Source organism: Melopsittacus undulatus, chromosome 6 (genome assembly GCF_012275295.1).
Source record: "Melopsittacus undulatus isolate bMelUnd1 chromosome 6, bMelUnd1.mat.Z, whole genome shotgun sequence".
Taxonomy (NCBI): Eukaryota; Metazoa; Chordata; class Aves; order Psittaciformes; family Psittaculidae; genus Melopsittacus; species Melopsittacus undulatus.
The window spans coordinates 83,008,653-83,030,401 of NC_047532.1; the positions used below are offsets into that span (position 1 = coordinate 83,008,653).

The 21,749-nt window shown below is 41.2% G+C and overlaps 1 protein-coding gene across 2 annotated transcripts in view; it reads right to left on the reverse strand.

The window, feature by feature from the left end:
- GRIA3 (glutamate ionotropic receptor AMPA type subunit 3) overlaps positions 1 to 21,749 on the reverse strand; it is a 145,797-nt gene that overhangs the window by 48,479 nt on the left and 75,569 nt on the right. For both annotated transcript variants that reach the window (XM_005148297.3, XM_005148296.3), the window contains exons 5-10: positions 15,524 to 15,577; positions 13,857 to 14,018; positions 10,346 to 10,513; positions 6,648 to 6,752; positions 4,932 to 5,039; positions 3,570 to 3,776 (exon numbers count right to left, since the gene is read on the reverse strand). In XM_005148297.3, coding sequence (XP_005148354.1) covers positions 3,570 to 3,776; positions 4,932 to 5,039; positions 6,648 to 6,752; positions 10,346 to 10,513; positions 13,857 to 14,018; positions 15,524 to 15,577 — 804 coding nt within the window. The remainder of the gene's footprint in view (positions 1 to 3,569; positions 3,777 to 4,931; positions 5,040 to 6,647; positions 6,753 to 10,345; positions 10,514 to 13,856; positions 14,019 to 15,523; positions 15,578 to 21,749) is intronic.

Sequence of the window (21,749 nt, forward strand, 5' to 3'; positions counted from 1 at the left end):
ATGCCCAGGTAATGTGTACCTCTTGCAACTGTTCCAGTTAACCCAGCTAATGCAGACCTCCAGGCAGCCATGCACTGGAGTCAGGGCTGTGCTGGTCAGCCTCAGGACCTGCAGCACCCCTGCTGCTTCAGATACAGCTCAGCACACTGGGTCCCCTCCATTCCTCCTTGCCATTCAGAGCCCTCCAATGCAGTGGTCTGGAGGCTGTGAGGACCTGGCTGCACTTCCTCTCCTGAGTCTACACTGCATCCCACAGGAAGCCAGAGCGACAGTAACAATGAACTGGCAGGAATGAAACATTAACTGCAGTTAATGAGCGTTTTGGCATTAAAATGACAAGCCACTCACTTCCTATGACTGCCCAAGAGCAAATTTAGGAACAAATTGTATGCAAATGGCTATGCAAAATAGGGCACAGCACACAAAGCCTGGTAAGACTTCCCAGCAGTGCCAGGGTGGTGAGAAGGTTGTTGGGTCAGGAGAATGCTGCATTTGCCTGTTTATCACTTGAGACAAGTGATAACTGGTACCAAAACCAATCAGGTCCCTTTTATCCCCCCCATGCCTCTCTTCCATACATGCTAATAAAGGCATTTAAAATCTAATCTCCCTCTTGTCTTCCCAAAATGGAATCCAGAGGAGCCAAATATGACAGTCATTTTTCAGACAAGGCTCACTGGGGCATCAGGGGTAACGTACAGTTTTAGCTCCCTAATAGAGTTTTAAGCCCCAGAGAGATAAAGGAAAGTCAGCACGTAAATGAGGCACTTGCTCCAAATAATTAGCACTTCTAGAGCACTTTTCATCTTCAAAGGGCTTTGTGCACATCCTTGTGAGTGTGGTACATAGTCCCCTCTCAACAGATAAAGAGGCCAAGGGTTTTGGTGGTGTTTGCTCACATGGCTGGGAAAGGATCTGGAGGTCTGATGAGGTTTCTACTTAAGAGTTCAGGGGCTGCTTTCTTGCCTACAGAAAGCCAGGTGGATTTCAGTGCAGCTTGCCAGCTGAGAAGTTCAGCTCTGCAGGATGGGGAGCTAGCTCAGCAGCACTGGGCTGTAAGCATTAACCTGGGTCTACAGTCAAACCTCAAGGGATGCATCTGACCTTTGAATAATTGAGCACTGCAGTGAAGAGCTTCAGTACTGAGCTCACAGCATGAGAAGAGGATCTGTTGGGGGTCAGGGAGGGAAACAGTCCTCTTTTTCATTAATGAGAAAACACAGATGAAAACTGAGCTTCAGAATACAAAGGAACAGGCATTTTTGCAGGAGGAGACAACAGTGGTGGGGTGGGTTAGGGGCTGTTTTAAGGTATGCTCTGTGGTGCCTGCGAGGCTTATTTTTGCTGGTGGGGAAAGGTCAACCAGCATGGCTGGGTCAAGTGGAAGTGGCTAGGGCTGTTTGATGCTGAGGCAGTTCTCTAAGCAAGGCTCCTTCCAAGAGGCTGTGGAAAAGGCAGCTGCAACCAATCTGTTTATCATAGAACCACAGAATGGTTTGGTCTGGAACAGACCTTCAAAGGTCATCCAGTCTAAACCCCTGCAGTGAGCAAGGACATCTTCAAACAAACCAGGTTGCTCGAAGCCCCATCTAACCTGACCCTGAACACTTCCAGGGATGAGGCATCTACCACCTCTCTGGGCAGCCTGTGTTCCAGTGTTTCACCACCCTCAATGTAAAACATTGCTTCCTTAAATCTAGTCTAAGTTGACCTTCTCTTAGTTTAAAACCCTTATGCCTCATCCTATCGCAACAGGCGCTGCTAAACAGTCTGTCTCCATCTCTCTTATGAGTCCCTTTTAAGTACTGGAAGGCTGCTCTACGTTCTCCCCAGGGCCTTCTCTAGGCTAAATGACCCCAAGTCTTTCAGCCTTTCTTCACAGGAGAAGTATTCCAGCCCTCTGATCATTTTTGCTGCCTGTTATCCAGATGGATCTTTCATTGTACAGCAGCTGCACAGGCTAATCTTACTTGGCTCAAGTCCCAAAGGCAGTGACCTGTATCACACCCTTCCTATTCTGGTATAGATGGTCCCTGTGCCCTGGCTGTTAGCAGTAATTTCAGGTTCTACTTTGTCATGCCTTTTGCATATAGTATGATTACTTTTTTAAGTGAATAAACTGTTTCATGGCTTGTGACTTGCAAATATATCAAAAGGACTCAATTACAGCTAATACTCTTGGTATTTCTTGAACCACATACAGGTAAACTGATGGTTTAGGTTTCCACTGCAGTGTAATTTGCTTGGAACTACACTAAACCTTTGCTTCAGAGGTTATCAATGCTCTTGTATTCGTGAAAAGAGGTAAAACCAGTTTCCCAAAGCACCTAATTAAGGCATGGGAGTTCAGATATCTGCATAATGTCAAACCTCAGTGCAACAGGGGAGATATAACCCAGGGGTCCAAACCCCCATTCACCTTCTCTATCAGCAGATTTCCCACCCTCCCCTTAATGCAATACTACAAAAACATTGTGGCTTATATAAAGTATTTTGGAGTCTAATAGGCTACCAAGTATGTAATAAGGCATCAGGATTTACCAGAATAAAACATCATCTTATTCTCACTGCATCAGAATGAGGAAACTTCTGCAAATCTAGCAATTACTTTAAACAGCCTGATTCATTTGGAAAGAATTATCTCACCAAACACTTTGCAAGAACCACGATATGTTATCCCAAGGAAATTTTGAGGTGACTTTTAGAGATTACACTCAGCTATGGAACAAAAGGAGGCAACTGAAATATTCACTCCTGCTCAGATATTTTTAATAAAGCAGAGCTTGTTAAAAATAAACTGTAAAGATTTGGGCGGAATCACAAATCATCTCATCACCATTTGGGGAAAGAGAAAAGATGAAATATCAGCTTGTAAAGTCTTTTCTGCAAAGCCAATTTTCTCCTCCTTCCATCTGGTTTATCTGTATTCCAAAACTCTCATTTTCAAAGGAGTTTCTAAAATGGCAATTCCGGACCGTTTTTGTTCTTACTAAACAAAGCAATGCACACCCAGGATAGAAATGTAAAGATGAATGCAATGAATGAGAGGGCTTTTTTTTGTCTCACAGTTGTTTTTTAAAGGCAGGGTTTGAAAAGAAAAAAGGATGTGGGCAATTTCACACCTGCATTGCTTCTTACCCAACCATGGGGCTGAGTCCTTAGTCTCTGGTCAAACACAAACTGACATCAGTGATCCAACAAGGGCTAGCATCATAGGATCAGACCTTTAATGAGAGGGGTACCCTACCAGCACTGCCAAGACTGACAGAGAAAAGGAGACACGGCAAATGCAAAAGTACTTTATGAAGGGCAAAATGGACATTGTGCTAATTTGCCCAGTGCTATTTCTTAGCATTTTATGGACTCTGATTTGGAGAACAGCAGTAAAAAAATGACACTTTCCTGCAATGAAATGATTAGAAATGTAAACTAAAACAATAGCACTGCAAAGAAATACCTAGAATTTTAAAGGTGGTATTCAAACAAATCATCTTTATTTTGCAGTTTATTAACTTTCAGCATAACTTTTGATAAAGACAACATTAAAATGAAGGTTAAGAGAAACTTACCCCATAGACCAGTTCACCCACCATGCCATTCCATATCTTAGTCTCAGGGTCCCTAGCTCCATATTTCCCATCTCCAACAATTGACAGTTTGTATTTTATTCCAACATGTTTTGCTATTTCAGAAGCTAAGTCTACACAATATCCTTCATATCTCTCATTCCCTTCTAGTTGTTCATGGTTTTTCTTATACATTACATATGGTGATTCCTTTGAAACAAAAGTAAAGATCAAAAGTCTATGAATGTAAAATACAGCTTTAAAACATACAAAATGAGAGCTGTTATTATCCTCTATATTACTGGCAAGTATTTACAGTATCTCCTGCTTTGGTATAGCAATTAGAATGACAGGCTTTTGCAGTCGAAAAATTCTTGTCTGATCCTACAGCCACACATACCATTGATTCAGTTCCTAGTATGGATCCAATAAAGACAACAGGACTATTCCAGTTTAACAAAGTTACACTTTTGTTTGCAGGATTAGGCCTGATTAGACAGTCAAATAGCATCACTGTAGTAATAGCTCAGGTGTAAAGAACTGACATACCCAACACCTGTACCACCAAAATCATTTCCTAAGGCCCCAGTGGTCTAGAATGGGGCTCTGATGGAGATATTTTCAAAGCAGCCTAAGGGAAGCGAGAAAGAGGCAATTTTTGCAACTAAATTCCCTTAGCCTTCTTGGAAAATTCTAGCTGAAATGCTGATTATATCTCACTAAATCCATAGAAGTATAAAATACAGTGCTTCAGGGAGTAGCATAAAATTGGTTCATGCTTAGTAGAACTGTAACAGCCATAAGAGTCACAAACAATACTGTACATAACACATCTGCTAGAGGCATTGGGACTGACACACATGCTGCTGTTTGTGAGACACAGGAAAAGCTTTACTCCTCTGGAATTGCACAGGTATAGGTCGCTTTTCACCCAGTGCTAGAGCAGCTCCAGTTCTCTATATGCTTCTACAGGCCACTCTTACTCAGTCCACAGGGGCTGAGTTTACAGGAGCTGTACCTGAGTGAAGGGTGCAAGATTTGAACCTATATCAGAGAGGCCAGATCCTGCAGTCAATTACATACATGCATAATAACTTCTGTGAGACATGTGATTGAGTTCAAGTGGCTGAGAAGTAGCAGAGCAGAGTGTTGAGCTCAGTGAGCTCCTTATGTGAATAAGGTTATTGATACACAGAGAAGTTTGCAGGGTCAAGCCTTTAGCACATCTCTGGAAGATACTGAACTTTTCAGTCACTTGAAGTCACATAGTATTCAACATTTGCCTCCTGGTAAGGTGTCTAACACACCTCAGGGGACATGTGTCTTATTTCCCAAACACAAACACACTAAGAACATCAAACTTACCAAGATGGTAGTGACTACTATAGTTCTGTTCTCCACAGAGGAAGTGTCATTAGAGGGCAGCTGATCTAATGCTGGCACAAATCTTTCATATTCATTCCAATAACCAACCTATAAAAATGGAGATTGTTACCTCACTGTATATGTTTACAAGGACTCGAGTGCATGAACTTGCAACAGCAAGCTCAAAAGACAGGGCTTCCTAACACTTACACAACATTCTTGCCATTAAAGGACTATTTTAGCTTTAATCTACTTTCTTCAAAGAAACCATGTTCTCAAGCAGACCCCTACATAAATACAAGTCAAATCTAAGTGAAAATGCATATGAAATTCCCTCTATCTAAATTCACATCATCACGGTGCCTGTGGAATAAATTCTCATGTACCTACAGCATAAGAATACACTATAGACAAGAAATTAAACTGCACAGCACTATGAGTAAAATTCTTTGATTTTATCATTTTTATCCATATTCTGCCATGGTTTGGACAGTGAATACAGTCCCTGCAGACATGCCTGCGCTAGCTTTAGAGTGGATGCCCAGACATCACTAGCAATGCAGGCACATCATTATCTTCAGTATGGGATACAAAACCCTCAGTGACCATGAGGTGGCTATTTGTCAGCTGGCTTGTGCTGAGGGACTCTTCATTAGGGACTGTAGTGACAGGACAAGGGGTAATGGGTTGAAACTTAAACAGCAGAGGTTTAGATTGGATATAAGGAAGAAATTCTTTACTGTTAGGGTGCTGAGGCACTGGAATGGGTTGCCCAGGGAGGTTGTGAATGCTCCATCCCTGGCAGTGTTCAAGGCCAGGTTGGATGAAGCCTTGAGTGATATGGTTTAGTGTGAGGTGTCCCTGCCCACGGCAGGGGGGTTGGAACTAGATGATCTTAAGGTCCTTTCCAACCCTAACTATTCTATGTTCATGGTGCTGTGGTTACACTGTTATGTGCTTACATCAGTTTCTCCATAACACAGGAGTAACACTGCTGTTGGCGCTACAAACCTAGCTGAATGGCTAAGCCATATCCAAAGGTGTTTTCTTGTCAAATATGTGCAGAAGAGTCTAAGGATTCTCAGTGGTGCCTAAGCAGGTTAGGTACCTTTCACCAGGTGAAATCGAGGGGATTTTCATGCCTCGGCCACATGGACACTTCTCTCGTTTCTCCTGAAACCCTTCCTACATCATTATTGTTGAAGATCTGCTCTAAATTCCTCCCATAACAGGTGCTAGGCACCTATCCCACTTAGGGTCTGTACTTTATTTAGCAGACAAGAAAATGAGTAGCAAATTCTAACTGAAACCAGACTTATTTTCTGTTAATTTCGGAAGGTTTCTAAAATCCACAGGCTCCTGCTTCGCTGTGGCTCTGAGGCCTGAAGATGGAATGGGATTTAAGGAGATAGGGCTGAGGACGGGACCACAACAGCAGGTATTATGCTTGGTAGTGGAAAAAACCCAGAAGGGTTTTAGGGGGAAAAGTGAAGTCTGAAGCTGACATGGAAACCGATGACAATATTAACCAGGGTGAGTGGTTTGGCCCAAGAACAGAATACAACAAAGTTCCTGGGATAGAGAAGACAGTGAGAAGGTGGGGTTTCCTCAGGGCCCTGTTATTACAGTGCCTGTGTAGTACTTTTGAGTTTCATTACTTTGCTGGAATAAACACCTATGAAGACATGAAATTGGGATGCATATCTTGAAACTCACCTTCCGCGATCCAGCTGCTTTCATTTCATACACATCAATTGTGTAATTTGTTCTCCGCCCATAGGTGTCAAACTGGATGTTCCCTGTCATTCCTTGAACTTGCACCTTAAGGGAATAAACAGAAAAAAACCATTTTAATAAAAGATTCACTTTATTTTTGCCTCTGTTATATTTTGCAGGAACCCACTGGCTCTAGCACAAGTTTTACCTAAGAGGCTTGTAGCATGTTTAACACAGTCAGCTGCATTCTTCATAACAGAAACAATCTATCTCCTCTGTTTCATCTGTACATATTCTTTGATAGTTAGTACTCAGCTGGTGACTCACAATTGCAGTGAGCTGCATTTAAGTGAAATTAGATCTGCAGGTATGTTAAATATAAGAAAGATTGATTCTTCCACGCTTAATCATGCTGGGTTCACAGATACAGAAGGGAGTATCAGCGAGGCACATGCAACAATTCAGTGCCATTAAACCCCTCACAATGTGATACTGATATGTGATATGTACCAGAATCCTGTAGCATTGCTCATTCTGGGAAGTGCTTTATTTTAAGATCAGTCCCAGCGTAGGAGAAAGGAATGAATGTCTTCTCTGAATGAGCACAGGCAATTGTCTCTACTGCTTATGGAGTTTTGGTCTCAGTCTGGATGGATGGGTGTACAGACGGTAAGTCATTATCATTACCTACTCACATGAATCATCTTAACAGGAAGTATGAAGTACTTTGTTTCAAAGGAAAAAAATCTTGCCTGGTTCCCTGTATGAAAGGGTGAGATATTTCCATTTATCACTATCAACACTGACAAGCTGTCATCTCAAGCAGAAGGGGTTACAGTCTGAAACCTCAGGAGGGGTAAATTAGCTTTAATATTTAGCAAAATGCTGTAGAAATTACAGGAAGAGGTGATGAAAGTCTAGTCAAAGGAAGCTCTTCAGGACTGGTGACTGATCTGCTATTTATGGTTTAGAGGTGGTGCAATCAAACTTGTTATGGTGGACAAGGCTACATAAAACCAGCCAAAATTCCTTGGACCCCATGTTATCCAGTGAGCCAAATTCAGACTGACACATAAGAAGCATGATTTTTTAATCAGTAAGTGGATTTGAACCTTTCTTAAAATAGTTTATATCATTTCAGGGGTCTGGAATAACATGTGAGTTATTCCTGTCTCCAGGAAGCTAGAGAGGTGAATGGGACTTTGAAAGCCAAATTTGCCCAAGAGGTTTAATCAGCTGTGGACTGAGTAAATGAATTTGCAGCCAGATGTAAGTTGCTGTGCCTGCTTTTTGGCACCTGCTGGAAGCTGCCTGGCTACCTCAGCACAGCATAGCTTGTTAGGGCTGGCTTCACCCGACGTGTACTGAGACACGAGCATTGTGCACTTGACACCTTTTGACTTCAACTATCATTTATTTCTATCTTTGGTGGGAAAACTCAGCACTTTCCAAAACCAAGGCAGGAAAGCTCACCAGGACTCCGAATGCTTCTGGCAGGAGCCTGCGGAGGCAAGCACAAATGGAGTGACCATTTATAACTGCCCAGATCTGCTCAGGTAAATGGTCTGCTGCCATCCTGATGTCTTAGAATCAGCTTTAGAAATACAGACAGGCAGAGTTTTCCAGGCTGTAGGAAAGCAGATTCAGGTAATGCCCATTTGCCTTTTGCCAGCAGGATGACCAGAGTGTGGCACTGAACCTTCTGCTGGCACAGGGTATTCCATGGATGTCTTGGAAAAAATACTCTCATCTGAGTTGTAGCTACAGAGTGGAGAGGAAACACTGTTAAATCAAAGAGTTCTTCTGCAGCAAAGATTCAGGATCATTACCTGACTACAGGGAGAGTGTGATGGACAAGAGGCGGTCTGGAAGGCATTGCAGGATGATTGATCTAAGGTAGCACTTGTAGAAGGTGTACACAAACCTCACTTAGATGGCTTTGAGCAGCTAAAACAATTCAGTGCAACCAGCTGAAAGTCAAGTTTCTGTATCTTTTTCTAATCATGAGTTTGGTTCTGTATATCTTACAAATGAAATCAATTCTCCCAAATACGGGAGTGTCTTGCAGCAGTGCTGGTTTTCTTTGCTGACATGAATACCTCATGTCTCATTTGGAGGAGTTCTATGTTTTGCTTGTAATTAAATTCAAATGGACAGTACAAATTCTTTAACTATTGTGAAGGTTGAATTTAATTAGCATTAGGGAATGTGTAGTTAAGGCATTTGTTAGGAAGTGACATAACTGCATAAAAAGAGCTCTGGCAATGGGAGACTGAACCATCTCACTCTTATGAGTGATATGATCTGATTATAACCTTCTATAACTCATTATAGCCTTCTGATATAATCCTTGCAATTTGGTAATTGAGAAGAAGCGGTAATTGAGCTAAGTGTTTGAAGGCTGACCTAGGATTTGTTTATACCTAACATGGCCTTAATTCTGATATAACTCACTGCAGTTCTGTGCATGCATTAATATAATGTTTCCTAACAGGTTTCTTTTAGAGTTATTTGAGCCTGATCAGAAGCAGAACATATTCCCATCTCTTATATCTACAGAAATGTTATCCAATTTTTCCTGTTGTCACTTGCTTTAACACACACAGCAGTCTAAGAAGAGTTAAAAACCAACAAAATCAGAGACATAAGTGAGGTAGGATCCCATGCAATAACTAGTGTTAGGGATAAAAATAGGTCATGCAGAAGGTAATCAGGCTGAGTGCAAAGTTATGCCAGGAAACAGAACTGGTTTGAGGCTAAACTGTGTCAAGGTTCAGCCTGGTGCTGAAAGCCAGCAGTATTGCTATGACCAACATTTTTTCCACTGCTTTAAATCAATCTGAGTTGACTTTCCACTAGCTAATTATCAACACTGTATACATGTGTTTAAGTCCACAAATACACATATAGAATCATAGAATAGTTAGGATTGGAAAGGACCTTAAGATCATCTGGTTCCAACCCCCCTGCCATGGGCAGGGACACCTCACACTAAACCATCTCACCCAAGGCTTCATCCAACCTGGCCTTGAACACTGCCAGGGATGGAGCATTCACAACCCTCCTTGGCAACCCATTCCAGTACCTCACCACCCTAACAGGAAAGAATTTCTTCCTTATATCCAATCTAAACCTCTGCTGTTTAAGTTTCAACCCATTACCCCTTGTCCTATCACTACAGTCCCTAATGAATGGTCCCTCAGCACAACCCTGTAGGCCCCCTTCAAATATTGGAAGGCTGCTATGAGGTCTCCACGCAGAACTTCTCTTCTCCAGGCTGAACAGCCCCAACTCTCTAAGTCTGTCTTCCCAGTCTAGTTCTGTTAGTCAGATTTTCAGGCTCAGCCTGGCTTTAAGAAACCCTTAACACATGTTTGTTTGCAAAATGGCTCATGCTCACTGTCACAGGAAGCTTGGGTTTTACAGGGGAGTCACACTGTAGGTGCCCTGGTGTGGATAGTCAGGCCGACGCTGCACTGGTGCCAGAGGGATGTGATTTTGGACAAAGATTTGAGACCTAACTTGCTTTTGAGTGTATTTTATACATCCTTTGTCCTTAAGTTTTTCTTTCTGTCTTCTTTTTCCTGAGGAACTGCAGGTGTTTGTGTGAGTACAAGGAGAAGGATGCAGTTTGGTCCCAGCAGAATTGCTGCTGTTGTGGAATATATACATTCATTAGCCAGTGTGTTTGCTCTTACCATTTTCAGTGCTCTTTCTATGTCAATTCCTTGGCTCCATGGTACTGCAGGGTTAGCCAGGCAATCTCCAGCGCTACCTCTCCTGGAGACATCCACACGCTGTCTTCGGAGATAACGGAAAGCTTCTGCTATGACTAGGACTGCATCATGGGTCAGTGCAGATGTATACTAAAATTGATGCAAATAAAATATGGTCACAAGCTGCAATCTTAGTATTGCCCAGGTTTATCAGGCCTAGTCCTTCTCTTTGTTAAAATACTCTTAAAGGAATCATGCTTGCAAACTCTTTTTCTTGCTCTCTGTCTTGCCACAGGTATTTTATGTAGCTTAACAACTCCATCTATTTCAATTAACAAAGTAAAACCACTTTCATTTTCTATAGCATAAATCAGCAAAACAACAAAGCCAGTTTATAGTTGCATAAAGTTTAAATTCAATTGGAAGCAAGTTTATCTAAGTGATGTCACTACAAAGGTCTGCAATTCCATGCTGGCCCATACTGCTACCAATAGCAAAGAAGAGCTCATATTGTTTTTTGTTTGGAGCATTCTTTTTGAAAGACTGCCAAGAGAGTTTTGAATTGAACCCCACAGACCCCTTAACTACTTGTTCATGTTACTGTCAGCTTCAGCCATTGGTTGTTGTATGTGTCTAAGGACACCTCCCAGTGGTATAAATTTACTATCACCTATGAAGCAACATAGAGGTGGGTTTTTCTCCACATTTACGTGTTTGCTGAAAGTTTTTCCCTCCTATAGTGGACCAGGCTCTGCATATGACATCTTTGGTTTTCACTGGCATTACAGCATACCAGGATACCATTTCAACACATACATACCAAGAGCAACTGAATGTGCTCAGTGTGTAAAACCAGATTTCAAACTCCCTATAACCAACCTTCTGTATTGCCACAGTGTTTGTAAGAGAATGCAGAGAAGTAAAAGAGAATATAAGGGGTATCTGCATGTGCTGGTGCGCCTGCCCTTCTCTTGGCTGTCTCTTTGATACCGTAATGCTCCTGGCTCCTGATAAACCTTATGCTGGAGTTAGTGCCAGAAGATACTGTGTGAATTAGAAAGGCAGAAATCCAAGTTTCAACTGCACGTTCAGCTGTTCTCTTTGTGGGTAAGACTTATCAAATTTAGCAGAAGTTAATGCTATCCTGTAGAGCAGGATAGTACAATTGGTGTTCTGTATTGCTTTAAAATGTGTATTATCTTATTGTGAATTCTTGCCTTAGGAAACCTGCGCAGAATGAGGTGTGTCTGCATGCACAGATGAAGAGAATCACATCTGATAAAAAGAGTGCAAAGGTAGGACTGTGAAGAAGGTTTAACAGCAGACATTCTTACATAGTTTTAAATGACAGCAGTTACTGAGTGTGGATCCTGCTCTGACTGTATCACCCTGCTCTGACTGTACTTAAGCACAGGCACTCTTTTGATTCTGCCCATCTTTACCTCTTTCTGTGATGCTTTGCAATGATCATCCTCTCCTCTTTTAGTAAGTTAACAAAGGTTATATGTCAGATTCCACACAATATAGAATCAGGCCATAATTTTAAGGTATTTGTTCTTGTATTAGAGAAATCTTGTAATAGCTGTCCAATCTAGCACTACATAAAACTTACACGCTGATAATTTTTTCAGTAGGCTGCATCAATTGTCAGTAACCTTAATGCAGTCCCTTCCAAGTCATGCCAAGAGAGCTATCTAATTTTGTACTTTATTTGAATCCTACTTATAAATGCATGAGCATGCAAAGAGAAGAAAGAGAGAGAGAAGGGGAAGGCTGATAAAATACGGAATAAATTAAACATCAGGGCTTTAATCTCTAGGCAATTTTATTTCCTAATCAAAAATATTGTACATCAATTTTTAAATATGCTTTTTGTCTGATGGACAAATACTGTGCACGTTTCTGGAATGAGTGGTACATTTATGGAAACATGTAATCTTTGTGTTTGTACCATATACTTAAGATTGTTTTTTAAGGGTGGAAAATAATTTTTCTGTCAAGGTAAATTGCTTTTAAGTGGAATAAAATCTTCCTAGGTTAACTTTATATATTTCAGAGCTTGTAAGATCAGTATGATACTTATCTTCACTTCTGCATCACTGCTAGAAAGCTTTAGAAAGCAGGCTTAGGTCCTAATCAACAGGGAACAATACACTAATCCAAGCATTGTGGGCCTCTGTTTGCCTTTCTCTGCTTCCTCTGAAATGCCAGCAAGGCTGTGGGACGGCATGGGATTAAGATAATGCTCATCCCCCACAGAAATCACTTGCTCTCAGGGAATGGAAACGTATGCCTCTGAATGGCATCAGCCTCTGGCAGCAGAACCTCATAACCAGGTCCTATTCTGTCTGTAGTCTAACATAGTGCTACCACCTACCCCTGGTATCCCCCCCACGATGCATCAGGCTGGACTAGACTTTTCCTTCCTAGCTAGTATTTGATGCTTCTCCAAACCTTGTCTCACTAATATCAAGATATTACTCCAGTTTATCAGTGTAGTTTTGAATTCCAAAACTATTCCTCAATTTGCAAAAACCCTTCCCAAATCAAGAAGAAAAGACATGAACTGTCTCATCACAGCCGTGGTTCCTCAATAGGTTTGGCTTCCCTGATGCAGTTAGTATGAGGCTGTTAGTATACATGATGTGGAGAACTGGACTTCTAAGAGTGACAGAATTCAAGGTCCTCTCATTCACCACCAGCCCCAGGTTCTATTCACCCATGCATATTGATGAAAAATAACAGGCCTCACCAAAAGAGGAAGAAGGAATGTAATAGAAGTATTAGTAATATGCAGTGGTGCCAGAAGATTTAATGATTTCCATCACTGGAAGAGTACCCTTGATTCATGTCTGGATTTGACAGTGAATAGTGTCCCGCTCTACTATTGAGATGCTTAGGCTGAAAAATACCTGGGAGAGATATTAACAGGTCTCCCAATAACAGCAGCCTTCACCCAAACTGTAACAGTTTTTGTGAAATTACGACTTTCATTCAAAAAAATCAGGACAATTTTATTGGTTTGAGATAAAATACCCAGTGTTTAAGTAAGGGACAGAAATATGGGGTTAGATTATGAGGGCAACTGTCATCAGTGCCTAGGAGGTGGCAGTGGCTTCTCAGTGAATCCAATTCTCTGTCAGCATTAAAATGGGCTAGTAACCCACAGTTTGCATCCAGAAGCTAACCTAGCTAGCTCCCACCCCCCAGGACTAACTTAAGGAGTTCAAGTTATAAGTTTTTACAGCCACTACACAACAACAGGATCTGCAAGACCAAGCCTTTGTCCCTGAGGAAATACCACCACACTGGGCACTCATGTCCAGCTAACAGCCTCTGCCCCTTTCTCTCTTCTGGAAGTACAGTGAGTGTTGCAACATATTCTAATGAGGTGTCTGTACCATACACATGCACACATCTGGGGTTAAAAACATCAAATAATTGTTAAAAGCAACTTGTATAATCATCATCACTGTCAGGGTAAAAGAAATACCTTTAATGGGGAGTTTTTTGCTTCAGGGAATTCCCTTTCGTCGAGCCTCACCCAGCGTTGTAGAAACTGTTGAACTATGGGGTTTTCATTATTAACAATCTGGAACCCAGTAACATTGGCACCTCCATGCATTACTCTCTCCAGAACAATGTCTGTGAAACCCTGGGAGGACACATGTAGAAAACAAGAATTATTGTCATCCCAATCCCCTTTTCCTAGGCTCAATTTTACCTGCTACAAGCGTAGCACAAAAGAAACATTAATTTCCCTTTTGCTAGCTGAAAATATTCTACCAAGGAGACAATTATTATCATAATTGGAAGTGTGATAGTGGAGTAGAATAGAATTTAAAATGTCAACTTGTTCGGATCTTTGTAATAGAAAACTGCTGTGTTGTGTGGTGGTAATGCTGTATGTAATATCCACTGGTCAGAAAGAAAGAAAGTGGAGAAACTTGATGTACTATTTCCACTCTTCATCATGGTGAAAACTGGTCCAAGACCTCAATCCCTTTCATACAGCAAAGTGCACATGAAGATTCAGTGCTTGGAGCAGAATATCACTCAACACCCATACTGTTCTCTGGAGGCAAAGCACACGCCTCTTGTGAGGCAGCTCTCCATCACAGCATTACTTAGCATTTTACTTGCAAATATAACGGGATGATTCTCTCCCACTCTGTTGTTATTTATACCTGAAGCAGTAAATTGGTGTCTTTTTGATTAGTATGACTTGATTGCAGTCATGTTTATCTGAACGTCAATGGTTACACATGCTAAAAGGCAACCTAGAATAAGAACCCCTGTATTTCTATGCATACATTCATCAGTAAGATCATGACTGGTTCTTATAATGCAAAATGACACATCTTAAAGTCATACAGTCAAAATGATACATCTCAAAGTCACATAAATAAGGCTATTTTAAAAATTATCTTTTCTGCTTTAATCACACCAAAACATGGATACAGGGAATCTGCTAGCAAATGGGATTGCTAACTTGAAAGTGGGAATTTTGGAGGAACATTTTCCACTCACACAGAACCCAAGACTCGCTGCAGGATCAATTTCAATACAACACCTTTTCTAAGGAACTCTAGCAGATGGAGTTTCAAAGACATCATAAACATCTCTAAAAGTCAATTCCAGAATCCAGAAGAAGCTCTAATACAGACAAAAATGTACTGTCTTGTGCTGATAGGTCAACACATGCACAGGCACAACCCTACACTTTGAAACACAAAACAACAGCTAACCAACCTGTCTGGTTTACTTGATGGAACTGTTCTAATTTGCAGCTTTTAATCACTTATTTTATACACAAATATGCTACAGTTATTTTTTGTGGAGTGCTTAAATGTCAAATACGTTACTTAGATGATTTGATTTATCAAGTGTTGGTTATGAGGATAAAAATCAGTGGAAAACATATAATTAAATTATTATTTTAAAATTAGTAGATGATATGAGATTCTTAAACAAAAGAAAGGCCATAATTGGGTACAAATTACTATAAACTACCAGTTCTAGTATTTACTGAAGTAATTTCTCAAAAACCAAGAACTCATCCATGCATTTCCTCATTCACTGATTAAAGTCTCCACCACCTGAACAGAATATGTTACCCTTTAAAATTTAGCAATGCTTGTAATGAAGAGAAGTTCTTACCAGGTTAGCTAACATGTAGTGATAGCCTCTAGAATGTTTGCCGAGGATTACAACCTGTGTGAAGAAAAAAGTTACAAATTATTCAGTTGTAAGAAGCAGATTCTTAAGTAGTAAAAACCAGCCAGAGAATGAATATTTTGCTAATCCTCTATGCCCAATCCATGGGCTGCACAAGAGTAATGGATCTGTGGCTTTACAGACACAATGGGCAGAGTATAAAGAAGAATAACCCACAATGCTGAGAAGACTCTGCTTGTGGAGATGACCTTACCTGGCAAACTCACCCTTGCAATAGCAGTGTCTCCCATGCTGACTAGGTTACTTTTAGTTATCAGTTCAAGTATTTCTGCTCTGAAATAAGGTAAATTGTGAATGCTCCATCCCTGGTAGTGCTCAAGGCCAGGTTGGATGAAGCCTTGGGTGATATGGTTTAGTGTGAGGTGTCCCTGCCCATGGCAGGGGGGTTGGAACTAGATGATCTTAAGGTCCTTTCCAACCCTAACTATTCTATGATTCTATGGTTCTATAACACTACACCTACCCACTCACTAAACTCCTGTTTACTTTGCTCTTTGTGCAGTGTATGAGAGGAGAGCCGGGTGACAGCCCAGACACTCACTGTGTTTATGAAAGTGCACCAGTACAGTGGGGCTCAGTAGATTCCAGGTCATAGAGAGGGTTTCCTGCCATGAGAACCCTGGTCAGGCCTTGTCATACATGAATGCCTGAAGTTAAATTCCTAATATTATAACCAGTGACCTTTATTGCCTTTTGACAGCTTTCAAAAAGCCTGAACATTTGGTGCTTCCAAAACATCTGAACAGACACATCTGACCTTACAGGTTTCATCAACATTTTTACTAAGTGTGTTGTTGCACATTCTACCAAATCAACATCTCCTGCCCTCCCTGACCTCATTTGGGCACTTCCGTAAAAATGAAGTGATAAAATGGAATCTTTAAGACACAACAAAGCAGCAGGATGAACTGAGCAGCTGGATTCTGTGAGGCGAACAGGGAAGAGTGGAGGCAGAACCACTTGGCAAACCTGAATTGTGCCATCCTGTGTTTTCGTCCCCACTCCAGTAATGGTATGCTTTATCAGAAAGCAGGAAAAGAACTCACTTCCTATGCTTATGCAGCTGACTGTTGGCTCACCAGCAATACCCCTTGTGCAAAATTATGCTACTGCATCTAGCACTATTCCCTTGCCTTCAGACAACAGTAACATCCATCAGTAACATCATCATCATTTCAGTAACATCCATCCAGTCCCACAGCCATCAGCTCAAAAGATGTCCAGCAGTAAGAATTTGAATTAATAATTGTGGTGATTACGCATATGTCAGGACAGAATCAAACCTACTTAGACTTACTGGGCTAAACTAGCAGTCAAAAATAGCAAACATAATGCTGGTGATACAAGTGCATCACTGACTATATCCTATGAGCAGCTCAATTGAACAGATGATGCTTTTTGATGGAGAATCATCTGAACACCCCCCCCCCCACCATACTAATGTCCTTCTTCACAGTCACAGATAAACACTCCAAATGCCATACTCGAAAAGACATCTTTTCAACATGACCACTTATGTCTTTGCTAAAAACAGGTGACACTTGAGTCATTGACTTTATATATACTGCTGAGCCTGTTGAAGATCTTGATTATATTATTTAGTTCCCAACTGCCTCTTTAGGTTGTCTTGTCCTTAACAGATGCTATTTCTTTTAAATTCACATTTAATTCTGCAGAAATTTGCATACTTCCAGCAGTCTGAAAAGAAATTGCTGTTCAGGTCCTCTTGAGAACTGTATGTACACTCTGTTGGTAGAAAGCATCTGCTTTCCTACACTCACATTTGTTTTCTATGGAAACGTGCAGGCTTCCTTCAGATCATCTGGTGCACATGCTATTTGCATATTGAATTCTCTATGCATTCTAATTTCACCTTAAAGGCAGTGATTTACTTTTAAAAGGTTAGAGACAAAGAATTTAAAAACAATACTCTTCGTCCTTTTAACCTGAATAGCAAAGAAGAAAGTTTTTGCATTTCTCTTTAGAAATGTGTTTGTTTAAGACGAAGAATACCATGACAGATGAAGTCAGAGCCTGTAAGAAAAACATAAATGGAGCTGCTACAGCCATCAGGAGCAATACTGCAAACAGGAAGTGCAGGACTCATTAGTACAGATCAGACTCAACTTCCATGTCATCTGTTGTCATGTCTCCAGAATGACCAGAAATAATTCCTTTTAGCCCCTTACAGAGGTCCAATGTACTATGGTCAAGCTTTAATTCATAAAGTCTCTTTCAGAAGTGACCTGCCAGTGTTTCTACTCACAAAATCAACCACGTTAGTTCATAAGGATTTAACTGGATCTTAACATTCTTAAAATTCACTACACACGCTGTCCTAAATTCTAACAAGTACAGCTTTCCTCCTCCCTCACTGTCCACCCTCTACCAACTGTCCAATATCCTGAATGGAGCTGCTGAATTAATGAGCCCAGCAGACACAATCACAGACATCAGTGCTACTCCTAGAGAAGTGAAGGGATGGATAAAGCTTTTTTATGAAGAAGAAAAACAGGAGTATAACAAATAAATCTCATCAACTGCTGATATATCATGAAGCTTATACAGAAAGTGGGATATTGAATAGTGATGGTGAATAGAAAGCCAGGATTACAGGACAAGGATTTCACAGAGCTACATGTCTTTGGTACATTTCTTTTCCAAGACTTAATATTGCTTTCACCTTGACTGAAAGAAAAGCTTATAAGATTTTACACTGAATAAAGGAGGAGGGAAAAAATGGCTGGAAACTATCATGAATAATTCAGACTTCTGATCCTACATAATTCTTGTCTTGTAGATAAAAAGATCATAATGTCAGGTTTGATATAGAATCAAATAAGTTTTGTATTTTTAATTAACTCTTCCGATATTTCCAATTAATTAAGAGAAAATCTAGGGAACACATAATTACAATGTATCTGGTTTTAAAATAGAAGTAAAATCTGCTGGCTAGCACCAGGCTTACTGGAAGTTCAGGCCTATACGCCAGATTTGAGAGATTAAGTCAGCATTGCCAATTTTAGTGTTTCATTTGCCTGAGGAAGTTATTTTTCAAATGAGAGCATAAAGACATCTTGGTTTCCACTGCATCAGTCATCATGATAATAAATAGGCAGCTACAATTTTTTGCCTTAGCTTTTACATTTTTCTCACGGTTTCCAAAGATAGCATTAGAGAGATTAACTGGCTAATATTAAATTGGCATAGAGCATTGTGAGATTTCTAAAGCAATAATGATGATTCTCTCACACTGTAGTTCAAAGGCTACATAACACCTAAGCAGGACAGTGAAGAGGAAGCAAAACAATACTAACCTCACCATTACTCTGTTATCTTTTGACTTATTCCCTATTCAAATTATGACTACAGCAAGTAGCAACTACATGGATCTGGGTTTGTTTTGCCATATAAATACAATGTTGGAGTAAAGGGTGAAGGGCACATTACAAGGAGACTGGTGACCTCTTAAACGAAAGTCAAGGCAAGGAAGCTGTTTTAAATGGTAGCAATGGAGACAGACCTGAGGATTTTACTGGAATGTTCTTCCAAGGACTTGATAAGGAACTAGATTGGTAAGAACAGAGCACGTAGGTGAACAGTAGCAACACAGCAGAGGCAAGGAAAGAATGGGTTAATGAAAGACAAGTCTCTGTGGGCTCAAAAGAAATCAAGCGATGGAAAAACAGTGCAAGTTTGTCAGGTGTGACAGAGCAGTTATATTTTGCCTTAAAAACCTCAATGGTTTGTCTCTAACTCATAAAAGGGCATTTTTCTTTCATGGATGGAGAAAATCACAGAACAGGGGAGGTTGGCAGGGGTCTCTAGAGATTGTCTATTCCAGTTCCCCAGCTCAAAGCATGGACAGCTGAAGCAGGCTGCTCAGGACCATGTCCACCCAGGTTTTGAATATCCCCAATGAAAGAGATTCCACAAGTTCTCTGGGGAGCCTGTTTCAGTGTCTGACCACACACAGCAAAAATGGTCCTTACGTGTAAACAGGATTTCTTGCATTTCAGTTTGTGCTCTCACCTCTTCTTGTCACTGGCCAACACTGAGACTGACACTCAGTGAGACTCTCTGAGAGAAGTCTAGCTCCGTCTTTTTCATTCCTTCCCATCAGATATATGCAGACATTACTGATATCCCCCATAAGCTTCCTCTATTCCAGGCTATACAACCCAAGTTCTCTCAGCCTTTCCTTGTATGGCAGATGCTCCAGTCCTTTAATTGTCATGGGGGCCCTTCACTGGACTTGCTCCAGGATGCCTATGTCTTTCCTACATCAGTGAGCCCAGAACTTTATGCAGCGCTTCAGATGCAGCCGCACCAGTGCTGAGTAGAGGGGAAGAACCACCTCTATTGACCTGCTGACTACATTAATCTATGTAGCCCAGGATGCTGTTGGCCTTCTTGTGAGAGTGCAGTGCTGGCTTGTGCTCAGTTTGTATGCCAGGACCCCAAGGTCCTGTTCTGCAGAGCTGCTTTACAGCCAGGAAGCCCCTATCCACTCTGCACTGGTTATTCTAAAGTACAGGGCTTTGCATTTCCCTTTGTTGAACTTCATGAGGTTCCTCTCTGTCCACTTCACCAACCTGCAAAAGTATTGCAGCACAAGCACCTGGTGTATGAAATGCTCCTCCTAATTTGGTATCTGCAAACTTGCTGGGAGTGCACTTCATCCCACAGCCTTCAGATCATTAATAGAGAGGTTAAACAGTATTAGCCCAGCACCCTTAGGGTACTCCAAATAGTAACTAGCCTCCAGCTGGCCTTTGTGCTGCTGATCACAACCCTCTAAGCCCAGCAGTTCAGTCAGTTTTAAATCCACCTTACTGCCTGTGTGGGCTTTGATTTTAAAGAGTCATTGGAAAACACAAGCTAAGTGGATATGCTTGCACTTTCACCCAGGGAAGTAGCTGTCATGATTGTGGCAGCAGTGAAAAGAAAACTACCATGTCCATTTAATACTTGTAAAGCTTATCTTCCCTTCATTTGAATCCATTGCCATCTGGTCTGTTTAATCAGTTATTTATCATCCTTTATTTACAAATGAAGAAAGAAGGAAAAAGAGGTCATGAAAGTCCATTAGACGTTTCCATAACATAAAATACTGATGCTGACAGACATTATTGCCACAAGGAAGGGCTAAAGATTTTTACCATGCTTTACATACCTGACAAGGGGCAGAAGTATGCCACTGAAATGAAATGACAGGCAAAGATCTGACCTGCTATAATGTGTCTTTCCATTTCAACCATACCTGGGAACAATAAGGCAGTTTAACTCTAGAACTCTTCTTGCCTATGTTTTAAAAAGACAGCAAGAAAAAAAGATTTCCTGTAAGCTCAGAGTAAAAAAGGATTTTGTTGTATTTGTTGAGGTTATTAATGCATTAATTTGGGTTCCACTTTTGGAAAAAGCCCACATTAACTTCAAGAATTTCTACTGATTTTTAAGTAGCCACTGGCCATCATATTTGAAACATCATGGCAGACAGGTGAAGTTCCTGATGACTGGAAAAAGGGAAATATAACCCCCATTTTCAAGAAGAGGCAAGTGGATGACCCAGGGAATTACAGACCAGTCAGTCTCACCTCTGTGCCTGGCAAAATCTGGGAGCAGATTCTCCTGGAAGGCATGCTAAGGCACATGAAAAACAACAAGGTGCTTGGTGACAGAAGCAGCCCAGAAAGCCAATCGTATTCTTGACTGCATCAAAAGAAGTGTGACCAGTAGGTCGAAGGAGGTGATCCTGCCACTCTACTCTGCTCTCGTGAGACCTCACTTGGAGCATTGTGTGCAGTTCTGGTGTCCTCAACATAAAAAGGACATGGAACTGTTGGAACAAGTCCAGAGGAGGCCACAAGGATGATCAGGGACTGGAGCACCTCCCATATGAAGACAGGCTGAGAAAGTTGGGGCTGTTCAGCCTGGAGAAGAGAAGGCTGCGTGGAGACCTCATAGAAGCCTTCCAGTATCTGAAGGGGACCTACAGGGATGCTGGGGAGGAACTGTTCATTAGGGACTGTAGTGATAGGACAAGGGGTAACGGGTTGAAACTTAAACAGCAGAGGTTTAGATTGGATATAAGGAAGAAATTCTTTACTGTAAGGGTGGTGAGGTGCTGGAATGGGTTGCCCAGGGA